This window comes from Rhodnius prolixus, unplaced genomic scaffold, assembly GCF_049639745.1.
Source record: "Rhodnius prolixus isolate KJV_2025 unplaced genomic scaffold, Rpr scaffold_1, whole genome shotgun sequence".
NCBI classification, from domain to species: domain Eukaryota; kingdom Metazoa; phylum Arthropoda; class Insecta; order Hemiptera; family Reduviidae; genus Rhodnius; species Rhodnius prolixus.
This window is the reverse complement of record NW_027411581.1, coordinates 8843325-8859647: the sequence shown is the minus strand read 5'-3', so window position 1 is coordinate 8859647 and position 16323 is coordinate 8843325. Positions and strand designations below refer to the sequence as shown.

Below are 16323 nucleotides of genomic sequence, written 5' to 3'. Positions count from 1 at the left end.
ACCTCGAGAATTTTAGTGAGAGTAAGCTACCAGAGTTTTTCAAACCATATTTTTAGGCGTATGGGGGAGAAAAATTCTCAATTTTTTCGTGGTGAGGGGTCAACTCTTTCTTGCCGGGTACGCCATTGATGCAGTGGTTGAGAGGTGCAATATTTAGGAACAAAAAAAAATCATCTATATTTTAAAATGATATGTAAATTCTATATTATAAATGAAATTGAATTAAATTTGTGCTATATTTGTTTTAAGGGTGTTTCTGCTTATACATTTGAATCCATGTTTAAACATGTAAATGAAACGTCCTTGTCATCTGTGAATCGTGAAGGACGTTCAAATCTTAAATTATGTAATTTGATAAAAACTGTGGATTGTGAAACTAATTTTAGTTTAATTCAACTGACAATGATGTACTTCAGTCTTATAAGTATTAATTTCATTATTGTTAATATTTTGTCTTCACCGAAAATTAGTATTTTGCTGATAAGTTATCTGTTATTAAATAACGTTTATGTATATCTCACACTGTAGACAGTAATCGTTGGTTTAAAAATTTTAACTAAGTTGTGAGTTAAATTTATTTTATTTTTTAATTAGAATCGCACCAATTTTTTTTTGGCGATACAGGTTATCTCAAGTTTTTGAGTACAGTGTTTTTTTTTCTTGAGAATTCTTATCATTGGATACAATAGCTTTATTTTATTTTATCTTATAAGTTTTCGTTGCAACATTTATTAACAAGCATTCTTTAATTTCTTGCTCATTTTTCTAGATTTTTTTTAACCTGCTGAAAATGTGGTTTTTACGTCTGATTTTCATTTTTTGTTTAATATCAATTAATTATTTTGTGCAATCCAGTAGGCTCTTAGTGGTCTCATTTGATGGTTTTCGGTATGATTACATTAATCGAAATATCACGCCAAATCTTCACAAATTAAAGTCAAAATCAACCTCAGCCAAATTCATGATAAATGTCTTCCCAACACAGACCTTTACTAATCACTTTTCTCTAGCTACGGGGCTGTATTCAGAACATCATTGCGTTTTAGCGAGTAAAATTTATCTTCCAGAAAAGAACATAGTGCTAAAATATGGTTACGAGCTCTGGCATTACAACGATAGTGTAGTTCCCATCTGGGTAAGAATATTCATATTGAAGTTTTTTAATTTATTTCATTAATATGTAAAAATACTTCAAAAAACTATTTTTTAATCTGTTCAGAAATGTTGATCATATTTTGTTGTTCTCTGAAAAACGTTTTATTTACAGACACTTAATGAAAAGGCTGGAAACCCCAGTGGTGTAATGATGTGGCCCGGATCGGATTTTGAGTATGCTAACACTAAAACAACTTATGTTTTTAAGTACAACATTTCAGTTCCATGGACAGACCGTGTAAATATTGTAATGGATTGGTTTACTGACAAAGAAAAACCAGCAAAGTTAACCATGATGTATTTTGAACAACCAGACAAAGATAGCCATGCCTTCGGCCCTGATTCACCGCACACAAATAGCCAGATACAAAATGTAGATAAAATGACTAAATATATACTAGACCAGCTAAAAGAAAGGAACATAACGGATGTGAATGCAGTATTTTTAAGCGACCATGGAATGGAAGGAGTAACTGTTGATCGGATTATCGATTTGCGACCTGTAGTCGGGAACATAAGTGAGATGTATGGTACCTCACCAGTCTTACAAGTGTATCCACATAAAGGTGAATAATATGGTCACTTTAATTTTGTTCTGGTAGTATCACATTTTTTTTTATAAATTATAAAACATAATGTAATTCCACATTTATTAGCAATAAAGTCGCTCTTAAATTACACTTTGGAATTCCCACAAAATCTACAGATTTTCGTCGAAAAAATTGTTTGTTTAGAGAGCGCCAACTGATTCCCCCCTTCATTATGCTAGTTCTTTTCTTCTGTTGCTAAATCATAAGAATTTGAATTCTTTATTCACTTATAAATCTCACAATTTCCTATGAGATAAGTTTGTACAGTTTTTTCGATTTTTTCTCTTCAAGAGAATTTTACTCTTGGTTTGTATTTTAATTTTTATATTTTAAAGTAATTATTTAGTAAATTCATAGTTGCGGCACTTTTGTAAGTTTATTATAGGGGGTCTTAAGTAAATAAATAAATAAATGAAATGTCACCGATGGTATTGGAGGAGAGAGAAGATGAACCTTAAAGAGATCTCCACAGCCCTCTAGTAACAGTTAAGCGAAATAATAAATATTATGTTTAGTTTGCTCTCAGCCTTTTTATGTTGGAAGCAAAATATTAAAATTAAATGTGCGTTTTGCAAAGCGCAAAAAAAAAAAAAAGATTTAAAATGTTTTGTTATACAATAGTTTTGCCAAAGTGTTACACTTATCTTTTTATTTTTTAGGTAAAGAAGATGAAGTATTTAAAAAACTGAAGCTTTTTGCTTTAAATAACACACATTTTCAAGTTTATAAACGAAGTGAGATACCTGTTAACTTTCACTATAAAAAGTGTTCTCGTGCTCCTCCAATAATGGTTCTTGCGGAGCCAAAATATGCTTTTCAAGACTTATACGAAGGAATTAAGTGGTACAAGACACATTACAATGATGGTTAGCTTTCAAATGAAATATACTATTTGAATTCTATTAATCAATGTCCTACTTGATATTATTATCTGATATTTATATCCTTGTAAAACCTGTCGCTATCAAATTAAAATGAATGTTTTAACTAATAAGTTTCAGAAAATATATTTTTTAGAAACTTCGGCTCTCTATGTATTTTGGTATAACGTACAGTAGTTTAGATTAGTTACGTTAGCGAAACTTCCTAATTAGTTAATGCGAAATGTACAAAATGGTATAATGTGAAAACATACCCCTTTGTAATTTTAAAAATAATAATTTTCTCTTATTATTGTCAATAAATTGAAGCTTAATCCAACAAAATGGTATTGAAATAATTGCTGATAGGAAGGAATCTCCGGGTCTCTGACTGCTTCTCTTGAAAAAGCCAAAATAGAAGGGTTTTCTAGATATGAAACCTAGATCATTATTGAGTCGGTTGATTCCATTGTACGTCCTAGGAGTAATAAGAAAAGGAAAAAAAGTTCTTGAGATTTCCCAAGAACTATTATTTCAGTATTAAAGGCGCGTCAACATCTGAGGTTATTGCGCCTGGAGCTTTTTTCAGTGCTCTGTCAGGTTTCGAACAGTAATCTCTCGTTAGAGACAACACTTTTCATCACCGGACAGTGAGCTGCAAGAAGCTCCTAGGGAGAGAAAATCCAAGGGCTAACAGCTGGATATGAACCCGTGAGCTCCGCTTTGGAATCCAGTTTACTCAGCCTTTCTTCGACAAAGATGAATATTTTATTTATTTTTTTTAAAGTTACTTTATTCTTTACTTGGTTTAATCTAATCTTAAATTAACCTACTCTCTAACTCATAATGCAACGTTTAACTTTCATTTTTTTGTTTTTCAGTGACTGACAATAACACATTTGGCGTGCATGGCTATGACCCTCAAACTATTGACATGCATCCATATTTCATTGCTCATGGACCAATGTTCAAAAAAAATTTCGAAGCCGATCATCTTTATACAGTTGATATGTACCTTCTTTTTGCTAAAATTCTCGATTTGAAGCCACAATTTAATGATGGGAATTTTAATCGAGTTCTACAAGTTTTCAACCCATCGTCAAATAAAGTTGCTGGTATGCATTATTTTTTTCTTCTTTGATTGTAATAAAAAATATTTTTAAAGTACTTTTATGTTCTAGGATACACTATAAATAACTCAATAGCTTAATCCAAATAGATTGAATTGAATTTTTAAATTCAAAAAAATTAAATTAGATATTTTTAAATAAATTGTTGAGGGAGTTAATTGTACTCTTTCCTAATTAGCGCAACGCTTAGTTTTCATTCACAATTCTTTTACGTAAAATCTTGTAAATATCATACGGTTAGTATTAATTGGTATTAATGAAGACTTTCTGAAGTCACTTAACACTTGATTTTCAAAAGAAAAGCGGAGATTAAAAAAAAAATCATACTTTTTTTAGAAGTTTCACCGTTTAGAAGTTTTAGGCAATCAGTTTTAATTCCCCTAGCCTTGTCAGCCTCTACTCATTTCTTAATCAAGTTTTCTATGAAATCTTGTGGAACATCCTACTTTTCCAAATCAGCTCGTTGCTAGAGTTCTGTTCTTGATGCAGCTTGGAAAAACGACGTCAGAGCCGTCTTTTCTTGTAGTGCTAGATGTGTGCTTAATAGCTCAATCTGGCCATAAAACTAACAAAATTCCAAGCGTTCAAGGGCGACCACTCTTAATTGATATACTTAAAAGTTATTTCCAATATAGATGACGAGTGATATTTAGAATCTTTCTGACTTCCTTTTACACTTAAGACCCTTTCCCGTTAAATAAAATTACACTGAGCCTGTTACCAAAGAGGCGTTCTCCCATGGTTAACTCAAATGAAAAGAGAGACCAGGAACGATATAGTACTCAATAATTATTTCTCATGGGCATCTTCTGCATTTGTAGAGTCCAGTTTACACTCATTGGATGGAAGAACACAATTCCATTCATCCTAAGCACAGTCGGGAGTTTCCGTGCAAGCAGTTCCCGTACGCAGTGGGCTTACTGTTTTTCAGTCTTCCCTTTCACTCTTCTTAGTATCTTAATCTTCTCCTGATGGTAGAAGTTGAAATGGCTACACTTTTTGGTGCTCCTTAAGTCTTGTCCTTTGAGCTTGTTGCCTCTATTTCGGAATGGAAGTGGAAGAACTGCTTGAGAACCTCTCTTTCCCTAGAGTAGTATGGATTTCACCCCTCCTCAGTAAAATTCTAGCAAACCAGATCAATGATTATAGAATTAAATGTATGATTATATATATATATATATAAATAATTATTGAAAAAAATATTACTAATAATTTTTGCTTGAAAAAGGAGGGATGCGCTAATTTTGTCCTAGAGTTATTTGAGTTTAGTTAGTGTGTTCTTCATCTAAAACAATATCAGAAAATAGTTTGATTGACGTTTTATTTTTCAATAGTTGCAGCTTAATGGAGAATTATTTTTCGTCCCATCTGTAGCAAGTAAGCTGGAAAATAATATCCCAGGATTATTCCATCTGTTGATGGAATCTAAACTATATATATTTAATATATATATAGTTATTCTTTCTCAAAAATAAAGTTGAATTTTTAAAGTGGATTTTGTTTAATAAAACTTTAAACTTCGCTGTATAGTTTTCATCTTGTTTTGTCTTGAAAAATTTCTTTAATACAGGCAAGCAATAGAATTACCCAGGAACTATTACCAAATTAAAGGCCCAGCAAGACAAATGCAATTAACATTATTACATTAATAAACTTGGCAATTAATCAAAGGATGATTCTAGCTGAGCTGTAAATACAATATGTGCTTAAGAACTATTATGAAAGGTCCGGCAAGAGAAATTCAATCAACATGTTATTGGCGAACTTTGCGATTTATCAAAATTTTATTCCAACTGAGCTGTATATAAAATACTAAGAAACTATTATGAAATGTTCAGCAAAACAAATACAGTTAACATTATTACATTAATGAAGTTGGCGATTAATCAAAGGATGATTCCTGATGATTTCTGCTGACCTGTTAACATGGTTTACGTGGTGACCAATTGATGAATAGTAGAAAAAGAAGTTGTTTACATTTTTTTTTTTTAACTGGAATTTCAAACCAACTGGTTAAGATTCAATTTTTACGACTTTCGTATATTTAAAGTTAACTGACTTATTTGTATTGCATTTTTAAAGCAATACACGAGTTTTTAGTTACTGCTTTTGGAATGTATATACAAAAAAAAAAGCTGAAGTATCAAAAATAATTAATTTTTATTGTAAAAAACATTATTACTGAGAAAATGAGATAATTTTTCAAAAAATTCAAAAAATAGCGATTACGGAGAAAAAGTAGTTATTCTCTGTAAAATGATAAATCTATTGTAATCATTAAAATATTGGTTCTTTCTTAAATCTTATCTCAAATGTTTTATCTTTTTTATCAAAAATTGCCAAGTACTTTCGCCCTCAGATCTAAATAGAAAGATGTTTTCTGAATCTAGATTAAGTTTGATTCATGCAGTATTGCGGCATAGCCTCGTAATTTTTAGTTCTATTTAACCTGTATAAATCTAATGAATATAAATGATATGGTGCACCGTTCCAATGAATATTTTAATAAAAACCGTTCAATATTTTCCAAATTGTTGATAATTTCATGTACGTGTCAGAGGCGGGTGCTGGTGAAGTGATTATGAAGCATGGCTTTGTAAGTGAGGATTCCCAGTCCGAATCATACTACAGCTACTTTTTATATGTTCAAAAAAAAGTGTAATATGTGTAAGAGTAAGTGTTTCCGTTCCCGTTCACGAGTCCTAATTGGTAGTTGGAAGTTATTCCGTCTGAAAAAATATGCTATTACTTTGCAATAACATGAATGTAGCTATTTTCAAAATTTAAGAATGTGCTCCGATTTTATCAACAAACTTAAACCTTACAAAGCATAGATGGGGGAGCTTTAGGTTATAGTTGCAGCTCCCTTCCTTAAACTATTTAAATAATCTTTAAATGGCATACGTACAGTGCAACTCTTGTTAGGTCTACTGCCAATTTTTATTTCTCGTAAGTCAGATAAGTTTGCGTGATTCACGTAAACTCACTAATTACAATAAGTCCTCATTCGAATAAAGCCGCCTTATTTGTGATCTGTGTTTCTAATTTATAGAAATTTTTATTGAAATCTTAGGCAAAATTTGTCCCATAGTTTCCAAAACTACTTTTCAAATAATATTTTTTCTTTTTCTTTTTTTGCAGTAATCATCGGTTTGGCGCTTTTAGTGGTTGGTGGCATAATTATATTTGCTGCAATTTTCATGAGATGGTAAGTTTTTGGAAAGTTATTGTTTAAGGCCTTTTGGATTTAATTGTTCTGTTTTTGTTTATTTTTTTTAATGAGAGGTGTGTTTTGTTGCATTAGTTTTGGCTTGGAAGTGCAGAAATATATGTTCCGTTTCATACATTTTTGTTTTTCTTACTGTTCTTAAGAAGAGTAAATATTAAAATATTTGTAATAGTTTGTGTCAATTTTTTTAAATTCAGTCTTCATCAGACATCCATGTTTTAGAGTTCCCTGAAAAAGAATAAGGTATATTGAATGCATGATGTGTATGTTGATGCACCAGTGTACTAAAGAATATTTCAAAGCCTAAAGGTAGCAAAATACTCATAACGTTTAGATTAAAAATGTGGTTAAGTCCGTAGTACTAAACAATATCTATGATTTTACCCGTCTTAGCAAGTATGTTTATTGCATCCCTGACCGGTTGATCAGAGTTAGATCAAACAGTTTGGTATAGAAATTTCGAATTCATGTTTCAATCTCACATTACACTTGCTGAATTTTTGTTTAAAAGTCGATATCTAAACATCTAGAGCATAAAATATTTTTTTCGTGCTATTCAATTGATTTTTTCTTAACAGAACATTTAGCGAATAATTGTTGATTTATTTAATAGTTTAATAATTTGAAAGTTTTTGATGAAGTGTTGTGCTACTCGTACATATAATGCAATGTTTTTATCAGTCACCTTTTGATAATTATCCATGTTGGAGCTGTGAATCTTGGTTCTTATCAAACCACAACTTATAACAAATTTTAAAAACTACTATGAAAAGTTCCATAATTAATATTTAAATAAAAAATATTTTAATTAATGTTAAATATTACAAGTTTAAGTGCATTCATTATTTTAAGAAAACTAAGAAAATAAAACATTTTTAATAAAGAATACACTTAATTAGCATTGCTTAGTGAAGCGTTTATATCATAATATGTTCTATTTGTTTATCTTGCTAGCCTAGTTAAACCTAAAATATTAATTTTTAAAAGTATTGTTCCCTCGGTCTGTGTGTAGCCTTAAATAAACGATAAATCAGTGACAATTTTACGTCTTTTGTTAGGAACTTTACGACGTGTTATAAGAATTAATGTACGTTTTTATTGTATTCTGTAGTAGTACGAAAATGGAGGCAAGAAAAACATGACAGAAATCGTAATCCGAGCTATTATGAATTCGGTAAAAAAGAGGAGTCTTAAGGGCAGTTTACTAGTCAATCGAACTGACGATATTACCAAAGAATGTCAGTCTGACTGAACGTATTATGTTCGCTTAGTGATGGATAAAATTGACGGATTACTAGATATTTTTAAATCTAAGCTTAAATCATACCGAGGTGGAGAGTTGTCAGTATTGAATGATCGTGTAGAGTCATAGCCATCATAAGTTTGCTGTGGAAGTTGCTTCAATATTATGACTCCAAATATCGTGAGTTTTTGCACGCAAACACCGCTCATTAACTCATTTGCGTTAAAATGCTTAATTGAAGTGCAGAATTCCTCCAATTAAATTTACCATTTCAGAAAAACAAAGAACTCTGCTTTCTTTCTGTAAAAGATAATAAAAGTTTAAAACGTTCTAGTATCGTAATGGAAGATGTTTGCCAACCAAGTTCAATTATGTTCAATACCATAACATTTCTGCAAAATATTAAATATACGATGATTCTCTCAGAAGAGGAGTCTCATGTACGTAAAACAGTATTTGTGTTTTTTTATTCAAAAGATTTTCAAAACTAAAATTAAATAACTGGTAAGTTATACATTCTCATAAATTACATTTTATTAACAAAGACAAATGTCATTTCAAATTTTCGGATTAGAAAATTTAGCCAAGAACTTGTTGGCCCCTGGTAGAATTTTAGATTTTTTGACTGCAAAAACTAGAAAAATAAAAGCCCTAGTAACAGTGGTGTTTTGTAAACGTTTAGATTGTTTTTTAAATCCATGGCGGGGGAGAAGACAGACTCGAGCCTATAACCCAGTCATAAATCTTAATCAGAACTTTTTACTATAATCTCCACTATTTATACCCATTTTATACTGGCACCAACCAGTAGACCTTCGTCATTAATTTCGTAGGAAATAATGGCGAAATTTAATACATGGCAATGTTTTAACATCAATAATAATGTCTAGTTCAGAGTTCGTTAATATAAACAATTACCATTATTTTTCAACCTGTGGGAATCTTATTTCCAACATCCATGCTGAGCAGTTATTAGACAAATCTTTGTTTCTTTCACTTATCCCAGTAGACGTTCAAATGGGGATTTTCATTTATGGGGGCAAGCAGCTTCATTTCACAGGTTTACTTTTAATTACCTGATTCACAGCAGATAGGCTTTAAAATTAATCACATGATCGTTTACTCTTTTTTGGTAAGACTCATTTCCTTAATAGACAGGCCTTAAATAGTAAGATACCTTGTGCTTTTATTTTTAGTTTCGATCGTGTGAAATAAAATTTCCCACATTTTCTAATCATTGGTTGGAATTAACTTTTTAATACGTAACTTTTATTTTAGGAAACGTGAGAAGAATCAAAGTTTACAGATAGAAGAAGTTTTGGATGATAAAGAAGGAGTTGCACTTTTAGAAGATAGATAGGGTAATGATTTCAAAGATTTGATGAAACTAAAAATTTTAATGTTCCTGACGATAAGTTTCCTCTTCAAAAACAAAAAACTTGATGCATTAATCAAGAACGGTTATGAACCAGTGTTAGGGGGCTGTTGATTATCAAACCGAAACAGATCCCTCGTCATTTCGTTATTGATTTCCTACTTCCAAGATCATTATAATACGTCACTGTAGATCTCTTTTTCAAGCTGCTGGATCAATCAGTTCCCACAGTATACGGTTACCCAGAATAAGTTGCCATTTCCCGCATTAGAGAGGTGAATATTGCAGTCACCCTGGGAATGTCTATTGAAATATACTTGTGCAACCAGAACCCAAAATCAGTAGTTTTCGTTGGTAATCTGATGAATAAAAATTTAAACTTTTGAGTAATTTTTCACAACTCTAAATAATCTTTCAACAGTCTTCTTTTTCCATTTCCAACTCGTAAGCCTTATCTTTAACTTCTTTTCCGACCACTTCTTCCTGTGGACAGGTTCTCTTTAATTCAGCGGCATTTTTAAACATATTTATCTTTTTATTCATCTCTTTTCACGGCATTATTCGATAAACACTGTTCACTTTCATACTGACACTTCAATTTCGCACAGTCTAATAGATCATTTTTTTTAAAGATGAGATATTGTTTAATGTTCAGTAACGTTTATTTTCATCAGATATTCCTGATGCATGTTATTTAAGGCTGTATAATTTCTCAGCTTTTTTCAGATCTAAGATTGTACTACATTTCCCGGAAAAATATTTCAAATAAATGTCATAAGCTATACTTTCACTGACTTTTAGAAAATCTTTATCACTGTTTTGAGAATATCGAAAAAACATGAAAAATTCCATAAGTGTAGTATGTGCAGAAACATTATAAGTGCTCCATCCTAAACTAGTGAATCAATCTTTTACAGATGGAAATCAGAAAATGGTTAAAAATTGAAAAAAACATGGCGCTCGGACAGGAAAAAATCAACGATTACATAGCGTAGTAGCGATACAACCACATTTTCATGTATTAAAAGAAATTATTTTGAAGATGTATTGTAGAAACCTGTCCTTCAAACATGTATGTCCTGTGATGACTAATTTTAGAAAATTTTCTTTATACTTTTAATTATATACAATATACATTTTTTGGGGGGCATTCCACAAAAAAATGTTTCCTGAATGCATCCCATTATTTAGATGCATAACATGGTTTTAAGGCAAACCTGCCCTCATTTAATCTCAGTGAAGTGAAGTTAGTAAATATCCAAAGTGTTCCAAGGATGCCCCTCAAAACAATCTTGGTGCCTTAGGCTCTTAAGTTCGCACTTTTCAAACTTGGAATCGCTAATACAGAATGGTATATGTCACGACAAGCAGTACTGTATTTGATTTTAATGTTCGTAATATAGCTACATAATATTTATTTTACAGATTGTGGCAGAGAAGACTTCCTGTTTACAATTTACGCCCAGATACCTAGTCATCGCAGATTTGGGGTAAAATAATTATTTATGTAGTATTAGCCATTAATTTTATTGGTAAAAAATATTTTTATATTTAAAATAAATTTGAAACAACTCATCGTTTAAACAGAAAAGTAAAAATGGCGTAAATTACGTACATTCCTAGGCGATCTACCTGAAACTTGAAAGACATTCCCATTTCCCTTGTGTATTTCATTGTTTATTTTTTTAAAGCTATCCCATTACAATATTGTAGTAAAAGACACGTGATAGTTAATCTTACAGTTATAAAATTTATGCAATTTTATTTATTTTTTTATAAAACTAATTGTTAAATACAGGAAATAAAAATACAAAAATTAAATAGATCTGCAGCCAGCCACTGTCTTTAAACAGGGATAACGAATGCGCTATGAGAGTGGGAACGTATTTCTAGTTAAGGTACAAAACATTAAAATTATTAATGAATCTTAGGTGAGTTTGACTGAAAATTCCCAGGTTTAGCCCTAAACCTAATTTAGAAATTTTGGAGTATTTTATGTAATTATTATTTTTGTTTTCGGTAAACTGCCTTTCTTAATAAAGATCTGTGTTTTTAACAGTTTCAAAGTATTGACTTCCAGAGTTTACCATTATAGTGATTAGAATTTGTTTTTAAGTATAAATTGTACTTAAAAATTCGCTGTGTTTCTTAAATTGGTTGACCAATTATTGTTTAATTAAGATGGTTGCATTATTTGATTCTGATATAAAAGTGTATATGATTACATCATTGTTTTTTTTATCCGTGCTTTTGTTAAGAATCCTCAAACATATGTGTTTTTCATTATAAAGTAAATTGAAAAGTTTGTTCTTCCTGAGCGAAGGAAAAAACGTTACTACTAATGAAATTTGTAAATGAATTTCTTCTATTGAATTATATCTAGAAACAAAGTATTTAAAAGTGAGATCTTAAAAGTTTATTATATTTTAATGATTAAGAAATGGTGAAGAAATTCGTTAAAAGGGCATTAGTCACAAAAATTTTGGCAACCACATTAGTAGATCTATTATTCGGTGTTAAAAAAGGCATCAACAACTTCTATGTTTAGATTCTACAAAATCATTTTAATGTATGTTCCATGTTGAATCTAAACAGATAGTGTGATATACAATTTTTTTTTTTTTTGCTGGTGCCTTTATATATATATATATGCCTTTATATATGTATATATATTTATACAGTGGTCAAAAAGTCTCCATACAAGTTACAAGTGTAATTTTCAATTTATATGTATTTATTATAGTTATTAAACTGACATAATTTCGTCATATTTTTAAGTATAGTTTAATAATACAGCCTAACCAAATAAACTCGTAATAATACAGTCAAATAAACTTTTCTGGAGAAATAACAATTCTAAATCCAAAAAACTCGAAAATAAACGCAAAAAAATATTAATACAGCTCATATAATCAACTTTAAATTATTTTTTAATATTTTGTGATAAGTCCTTTTGCTTTTATGACGGTATTTAACCTCCTAGTCATAGAGTTCACAAGATTAGAAGTAACTTCCGGAACTATTTCTTCCCAGGCACCCTTTAAATTGAAAATTGATTCTTTTCGAGAGAAACATTTCTTTGTTCGAATTTTTTTCTCCAAAATCGACCATAATTTTTCAATCGGATTCAAGTCCGGGGATTGTGGAGGAGTTTTCAATTGGCGAGGTGCATTGTATAACAACCATTCCCTCTTTTTCCGGGCTGTATGCTTGGGGTCGTTGCCCTGCTGTAACCAAAAATTGTCACTGATCCCAATCTTTAGCACTTTTCTGCAGATCACCTGCCATCGATAATCACTAGCTCTCCCACTCCACTGTAACTCATGCACCCCCAGACCATTCCTCCCTCGTACTTCACAATTGGTCCAATATTTTTGAGATCAAGCTCTTTATTCGGCTTGCGCCCCATAAACTGTCGTCCATCAGAACCAAAAATATTCTACTTACTTTTATTAGTGAATAAAACTTGTTTCCAAAATTCATGTGACGCATTTATATGAGCTTTTGCGAATTCCAACCGCAGCTTCCTGATCTTTTCACTAATAGGTTTTTTTCTAGGTGCTCTAGCCCTAAATCCAGTTTCATGGAGATAGTTTCTTACGGTCTGTGGTGCTATTTCTATCCCTTTTGCTGAAGTCCTCTGCCAACTCTCGTGCGCTTGTACTAAGCTTTTTTGTAACATTCCTCTTAATGAAATGGACATTTCTTGTGGTTAACAGCCTCGATCGACCTGTGCGGGCCTTATTTTCTAGCGAACCGGCTTTTAACTTTTTAATTATGTATTGCACCGTAGAATGTGATAATTTGAACTGACGTCCAATGTTTCTATACGATAATCCACTCTGAAATAAGCGAATTATTTCATTTTTACGAAACAGCAGTAATTCCTTTTTATTTGCGTCCTATTTCGTACGAAAGAACGAATAAAACTATTAATTACTAATAAAGTAGCTGTTTACTATTAGGGATTATTCATTTATTACAAATTTTATTAAGACTGAGTTTGATTCATAGCATTGAAGTATTGTTAAACAGTGTTATGGTGCTATAAAAGAACTTAAGGCAAAAGTTCAATAAAAAAAAAAAAAATGAAAAATGGCAACTGTATAAATACTTTTTTTACCACTGTATAAATTGCGATTCCGTTTATGAATAATTTTTTTGTTTATTATTAAATGCTTTACGTTTTTAATAATAGAAATTTCTCATGAAATTTTTACAAATTTAAGGGCTGTGGGTATAATTTAGAAAATTTTTTTTAGTTGTTTATAAATTTCGAGTGAGTTGCTACTTTGTACCATTACAAATTTAAATTTATAACCAACTACTAAAATCTGGCGTTGGCCAGATATGAGGTATGAGGTCTGTTAGTCCTTAAGATACATGTTGTTAAAATTATTGAACATAAATATATTTTTATTATTCCTTATTCTTCCTATTAATAAAATCTTATCCACTTAAAAATTTTAAAATTAGCTTGAAGTAAGCTATTTTCAAAGTTTAGGGAATTTCTTTGTTTTATTAATAAATTAAGATACCATTATGCCTTAAAGCTAATCAACGTCTGAAACAATTTTACATAATTGTAATATGAACTGATTTTATATTGTATTTTGGCAGTACATATATTCTAAACTTGTCTTTCTGACTTTTCTTGCGAACTTCAAAAGTAATTCGTGTAGGCTAAGTACCCAGAGATAGGCAAGGGCAAGTAGAGACACATCTTGGTGCCATTCATGTTGTTACCTTATTAGTAGGGCATAGCAATTATTGTACATTGAAAATGTTGCTTCTTCAAAAATATGTTAAAGCAAAACAAAAAAAAACCTCTAGCCTCTTTTATTCTTTTTACTGCAAGGGAGATGAAGATAAATAGCATTCATTCCAGGCACTTACACTTTAAAAAATTATAGCATAGAAAATAATGTATTCAAATAAAGTATATACATAAAAAATAATTTATTAAAATTTACATTATACAAAATAAATAATAACAAAAAAAGAACACAACCGACAGTTTTGAGTATATTAACTTTTGTTTTTATTATAAGTAAAGCGTTTCAATGGTAGGTACATAGAAAATTCATGAATATTATTAATTTATTAAATGCATTTATTTTTATTATAAGCTCCGAGTTCATGTAACAAACAAATGAATATATTTATATTTGTTTGGGTAATCCAAGTTACATTGATATTTTAGATGTTTAGACAACACATCTATTTTCATGAGTTTACGCTTATTAAAGCAATTTTTTAAAAAAAGAAGAAATCCTTACATAAAATTTCTTCCCAGAATAATTTGTTCTTAAAACAATTTTTTCTTCAGAAGCAAAATACAATATATATTTTTCTATCAAAATATTTTTTTAATGCTTCATTGCTGTCTTTAAGCAGCTTAATATATTTATATAAAAATAAATAAACTCTTTCATAAAAATATAAATTCATTTACTTTTTACTTACTGAAAAATGTATCATTTAACAACGCTCGTTTTTTTTTTTTAAAATGTGTTCCAGTTTAAAACAGTGCCGTACAAAAAATTATTATTAACTTAATAAGTAAATAAAACCACATCAAGTCTCAAATCCAAGCAGGATTTAAAAAACAAATTGTCTATGAGTGTGGCTTTTTTGACCTATTAAATACATTGAGGATCAGTCTATGTATATATAATTGTTTTATTAAGAATTGTATCATTTTCAAAGGTGGGGATTGGCTATGATTTCAATTCTAATATGATTTTAATTTGAACAGATCTAATCATTGTGGTTCATAGAAATGTTCAAAAATCTTATACATTAATAAATGCATTCAATACTTTTAAAACATATCTTTTGGTATGGATTTATAAATAGTTGTGAATAAAATGATATCTGACTACATTCAATTTTTCTTACAAGGAAATATTTCATGTATTTATGTTAAATTCAATATTTAGTAACATTTATAACCTAATTTTGGAGAATTATTCTCTACATACTATTGTCTTCATTAATTATTCTAAAACTGGTCAATATTATTTTCTAAAAGAAAAGAAAATTACGCTAAACAGTTGGCGTTTGGAAGAGGCATTCGTTTCTTTAGGATATCAATGTTATTGAAATTTTAATATTTTAATATAATATATTCATTTTTTTCTAATTAGAAAATTTCAACAATCGTTTTTATTTTTCAGGGATAGAATGAAATATTGCTCTATTATTTCCAAAATTGTTAAAAAAAAAAAATTAATAAATAAATAAAGGTTTGGGTAAATGGAGTTTCGCATTTTCTTTTTCTGTTAGAACTTGGTTTTAATTTTGTATTTTATTTCATTTTAAAATATAACATTCTCTTAGTTAACTTTTTTTTATTTTTTTTAAGCAACGTAACAAGTTTTCCGCAGTAATTTTCAGTAAAATGATGGATTTAAAGAATTCTTAATTTTGGGGTGGAATAGTTTGAGGGATCAATAAGATAGTTAGGACTTTTTGTCTTTGGCAGTTTTAAGGTCTGGCATGCACCGGAGTCATATCATCTGGGCTAGGAGTGTTGTCCTTACTTTCTTGAAATCTGTTCTGTTCAGTATACTTGGCGCCGATCGGAGCGCCACCAGCTGCTTGCAAACGCATTTTTTCTGGATCTCCTGTAATCTCGTCTGCTCGCATCAAAAATAGACTACCTAGATTTAGTTCGGGAATTTCGCAGAAAATGGTGAGCGCCAACATCATGAACGTCAGGCCGATTAACAAGTAACC

General features: G+C 30.2%; 2 protein-coding genes across 10 annotated transcripts in view; one reads left to right on the top strand and one right to left on the bottom strand.

Moving 5' to 3' along the window:
* Positions 1–285: 285 nt before the first annotated feature.
* LOC141457742 (ectonucleotide pyrophosphatase/phosphodiesterase family member 5-like) lies at positions 286–15845 on the top strand. 8 transcript variants are annotated; one of them, XM_074135304.1, is made up of 10 exons: positions 286–424; positions 1068–1135; positions 1268–1721; positions 2405–2611; positions 3487–3720; positions 6877–6943; positions 8542–8647; positions 9486–9568; positions 10500–10654; positions 11008–15845. In XM_074135304.1, exons 1-8 carry the CDS (start codon positions 403–405, stop codon positions 9492–9494), a joined length of 1167 nt encoding a protein of 388 aa, XP_073991405.1. In that variant the 5' UTR covers positions 286–402; the 3' UTR covers positions 9495–9568; positions 10500–10654; positions 11008–15845. The 8 variants fall into 8 exon arrangements, with proteins under 8 accessions (XP_073991405.1, XP_073991108.1, XP_073991165.1 ...); XM_074135007.1 differs by lacking the exon at positions 286–424 and having other exon boundaries at positions 582–1135; XM_074135064.1 differs by lacking the exons at positions 286–424; positions 10500–10654 and having other exon boundaries at positions 582–1135.
* The window catches only part of LOC141458562 (potassium channel subfamily K member 1-like), a 37207-nt gene continuing 35410 nt past the window's right edge, over positions 14527–16323 (bottom strand). For both annotated transcript variants that reach the window (XM_074136851.1, XM_074136770.1), the window contains exon 4: positions 14527–16322. In XM_074136851.1, the coding sequence (XP_073992952.1) occupies positions 16072–16322 (251 nt within the window). In that variant the 3' untranslated portion in view covers positions 14527–16071. The remainder of the gene's footprint in view (position 16323) is intronic.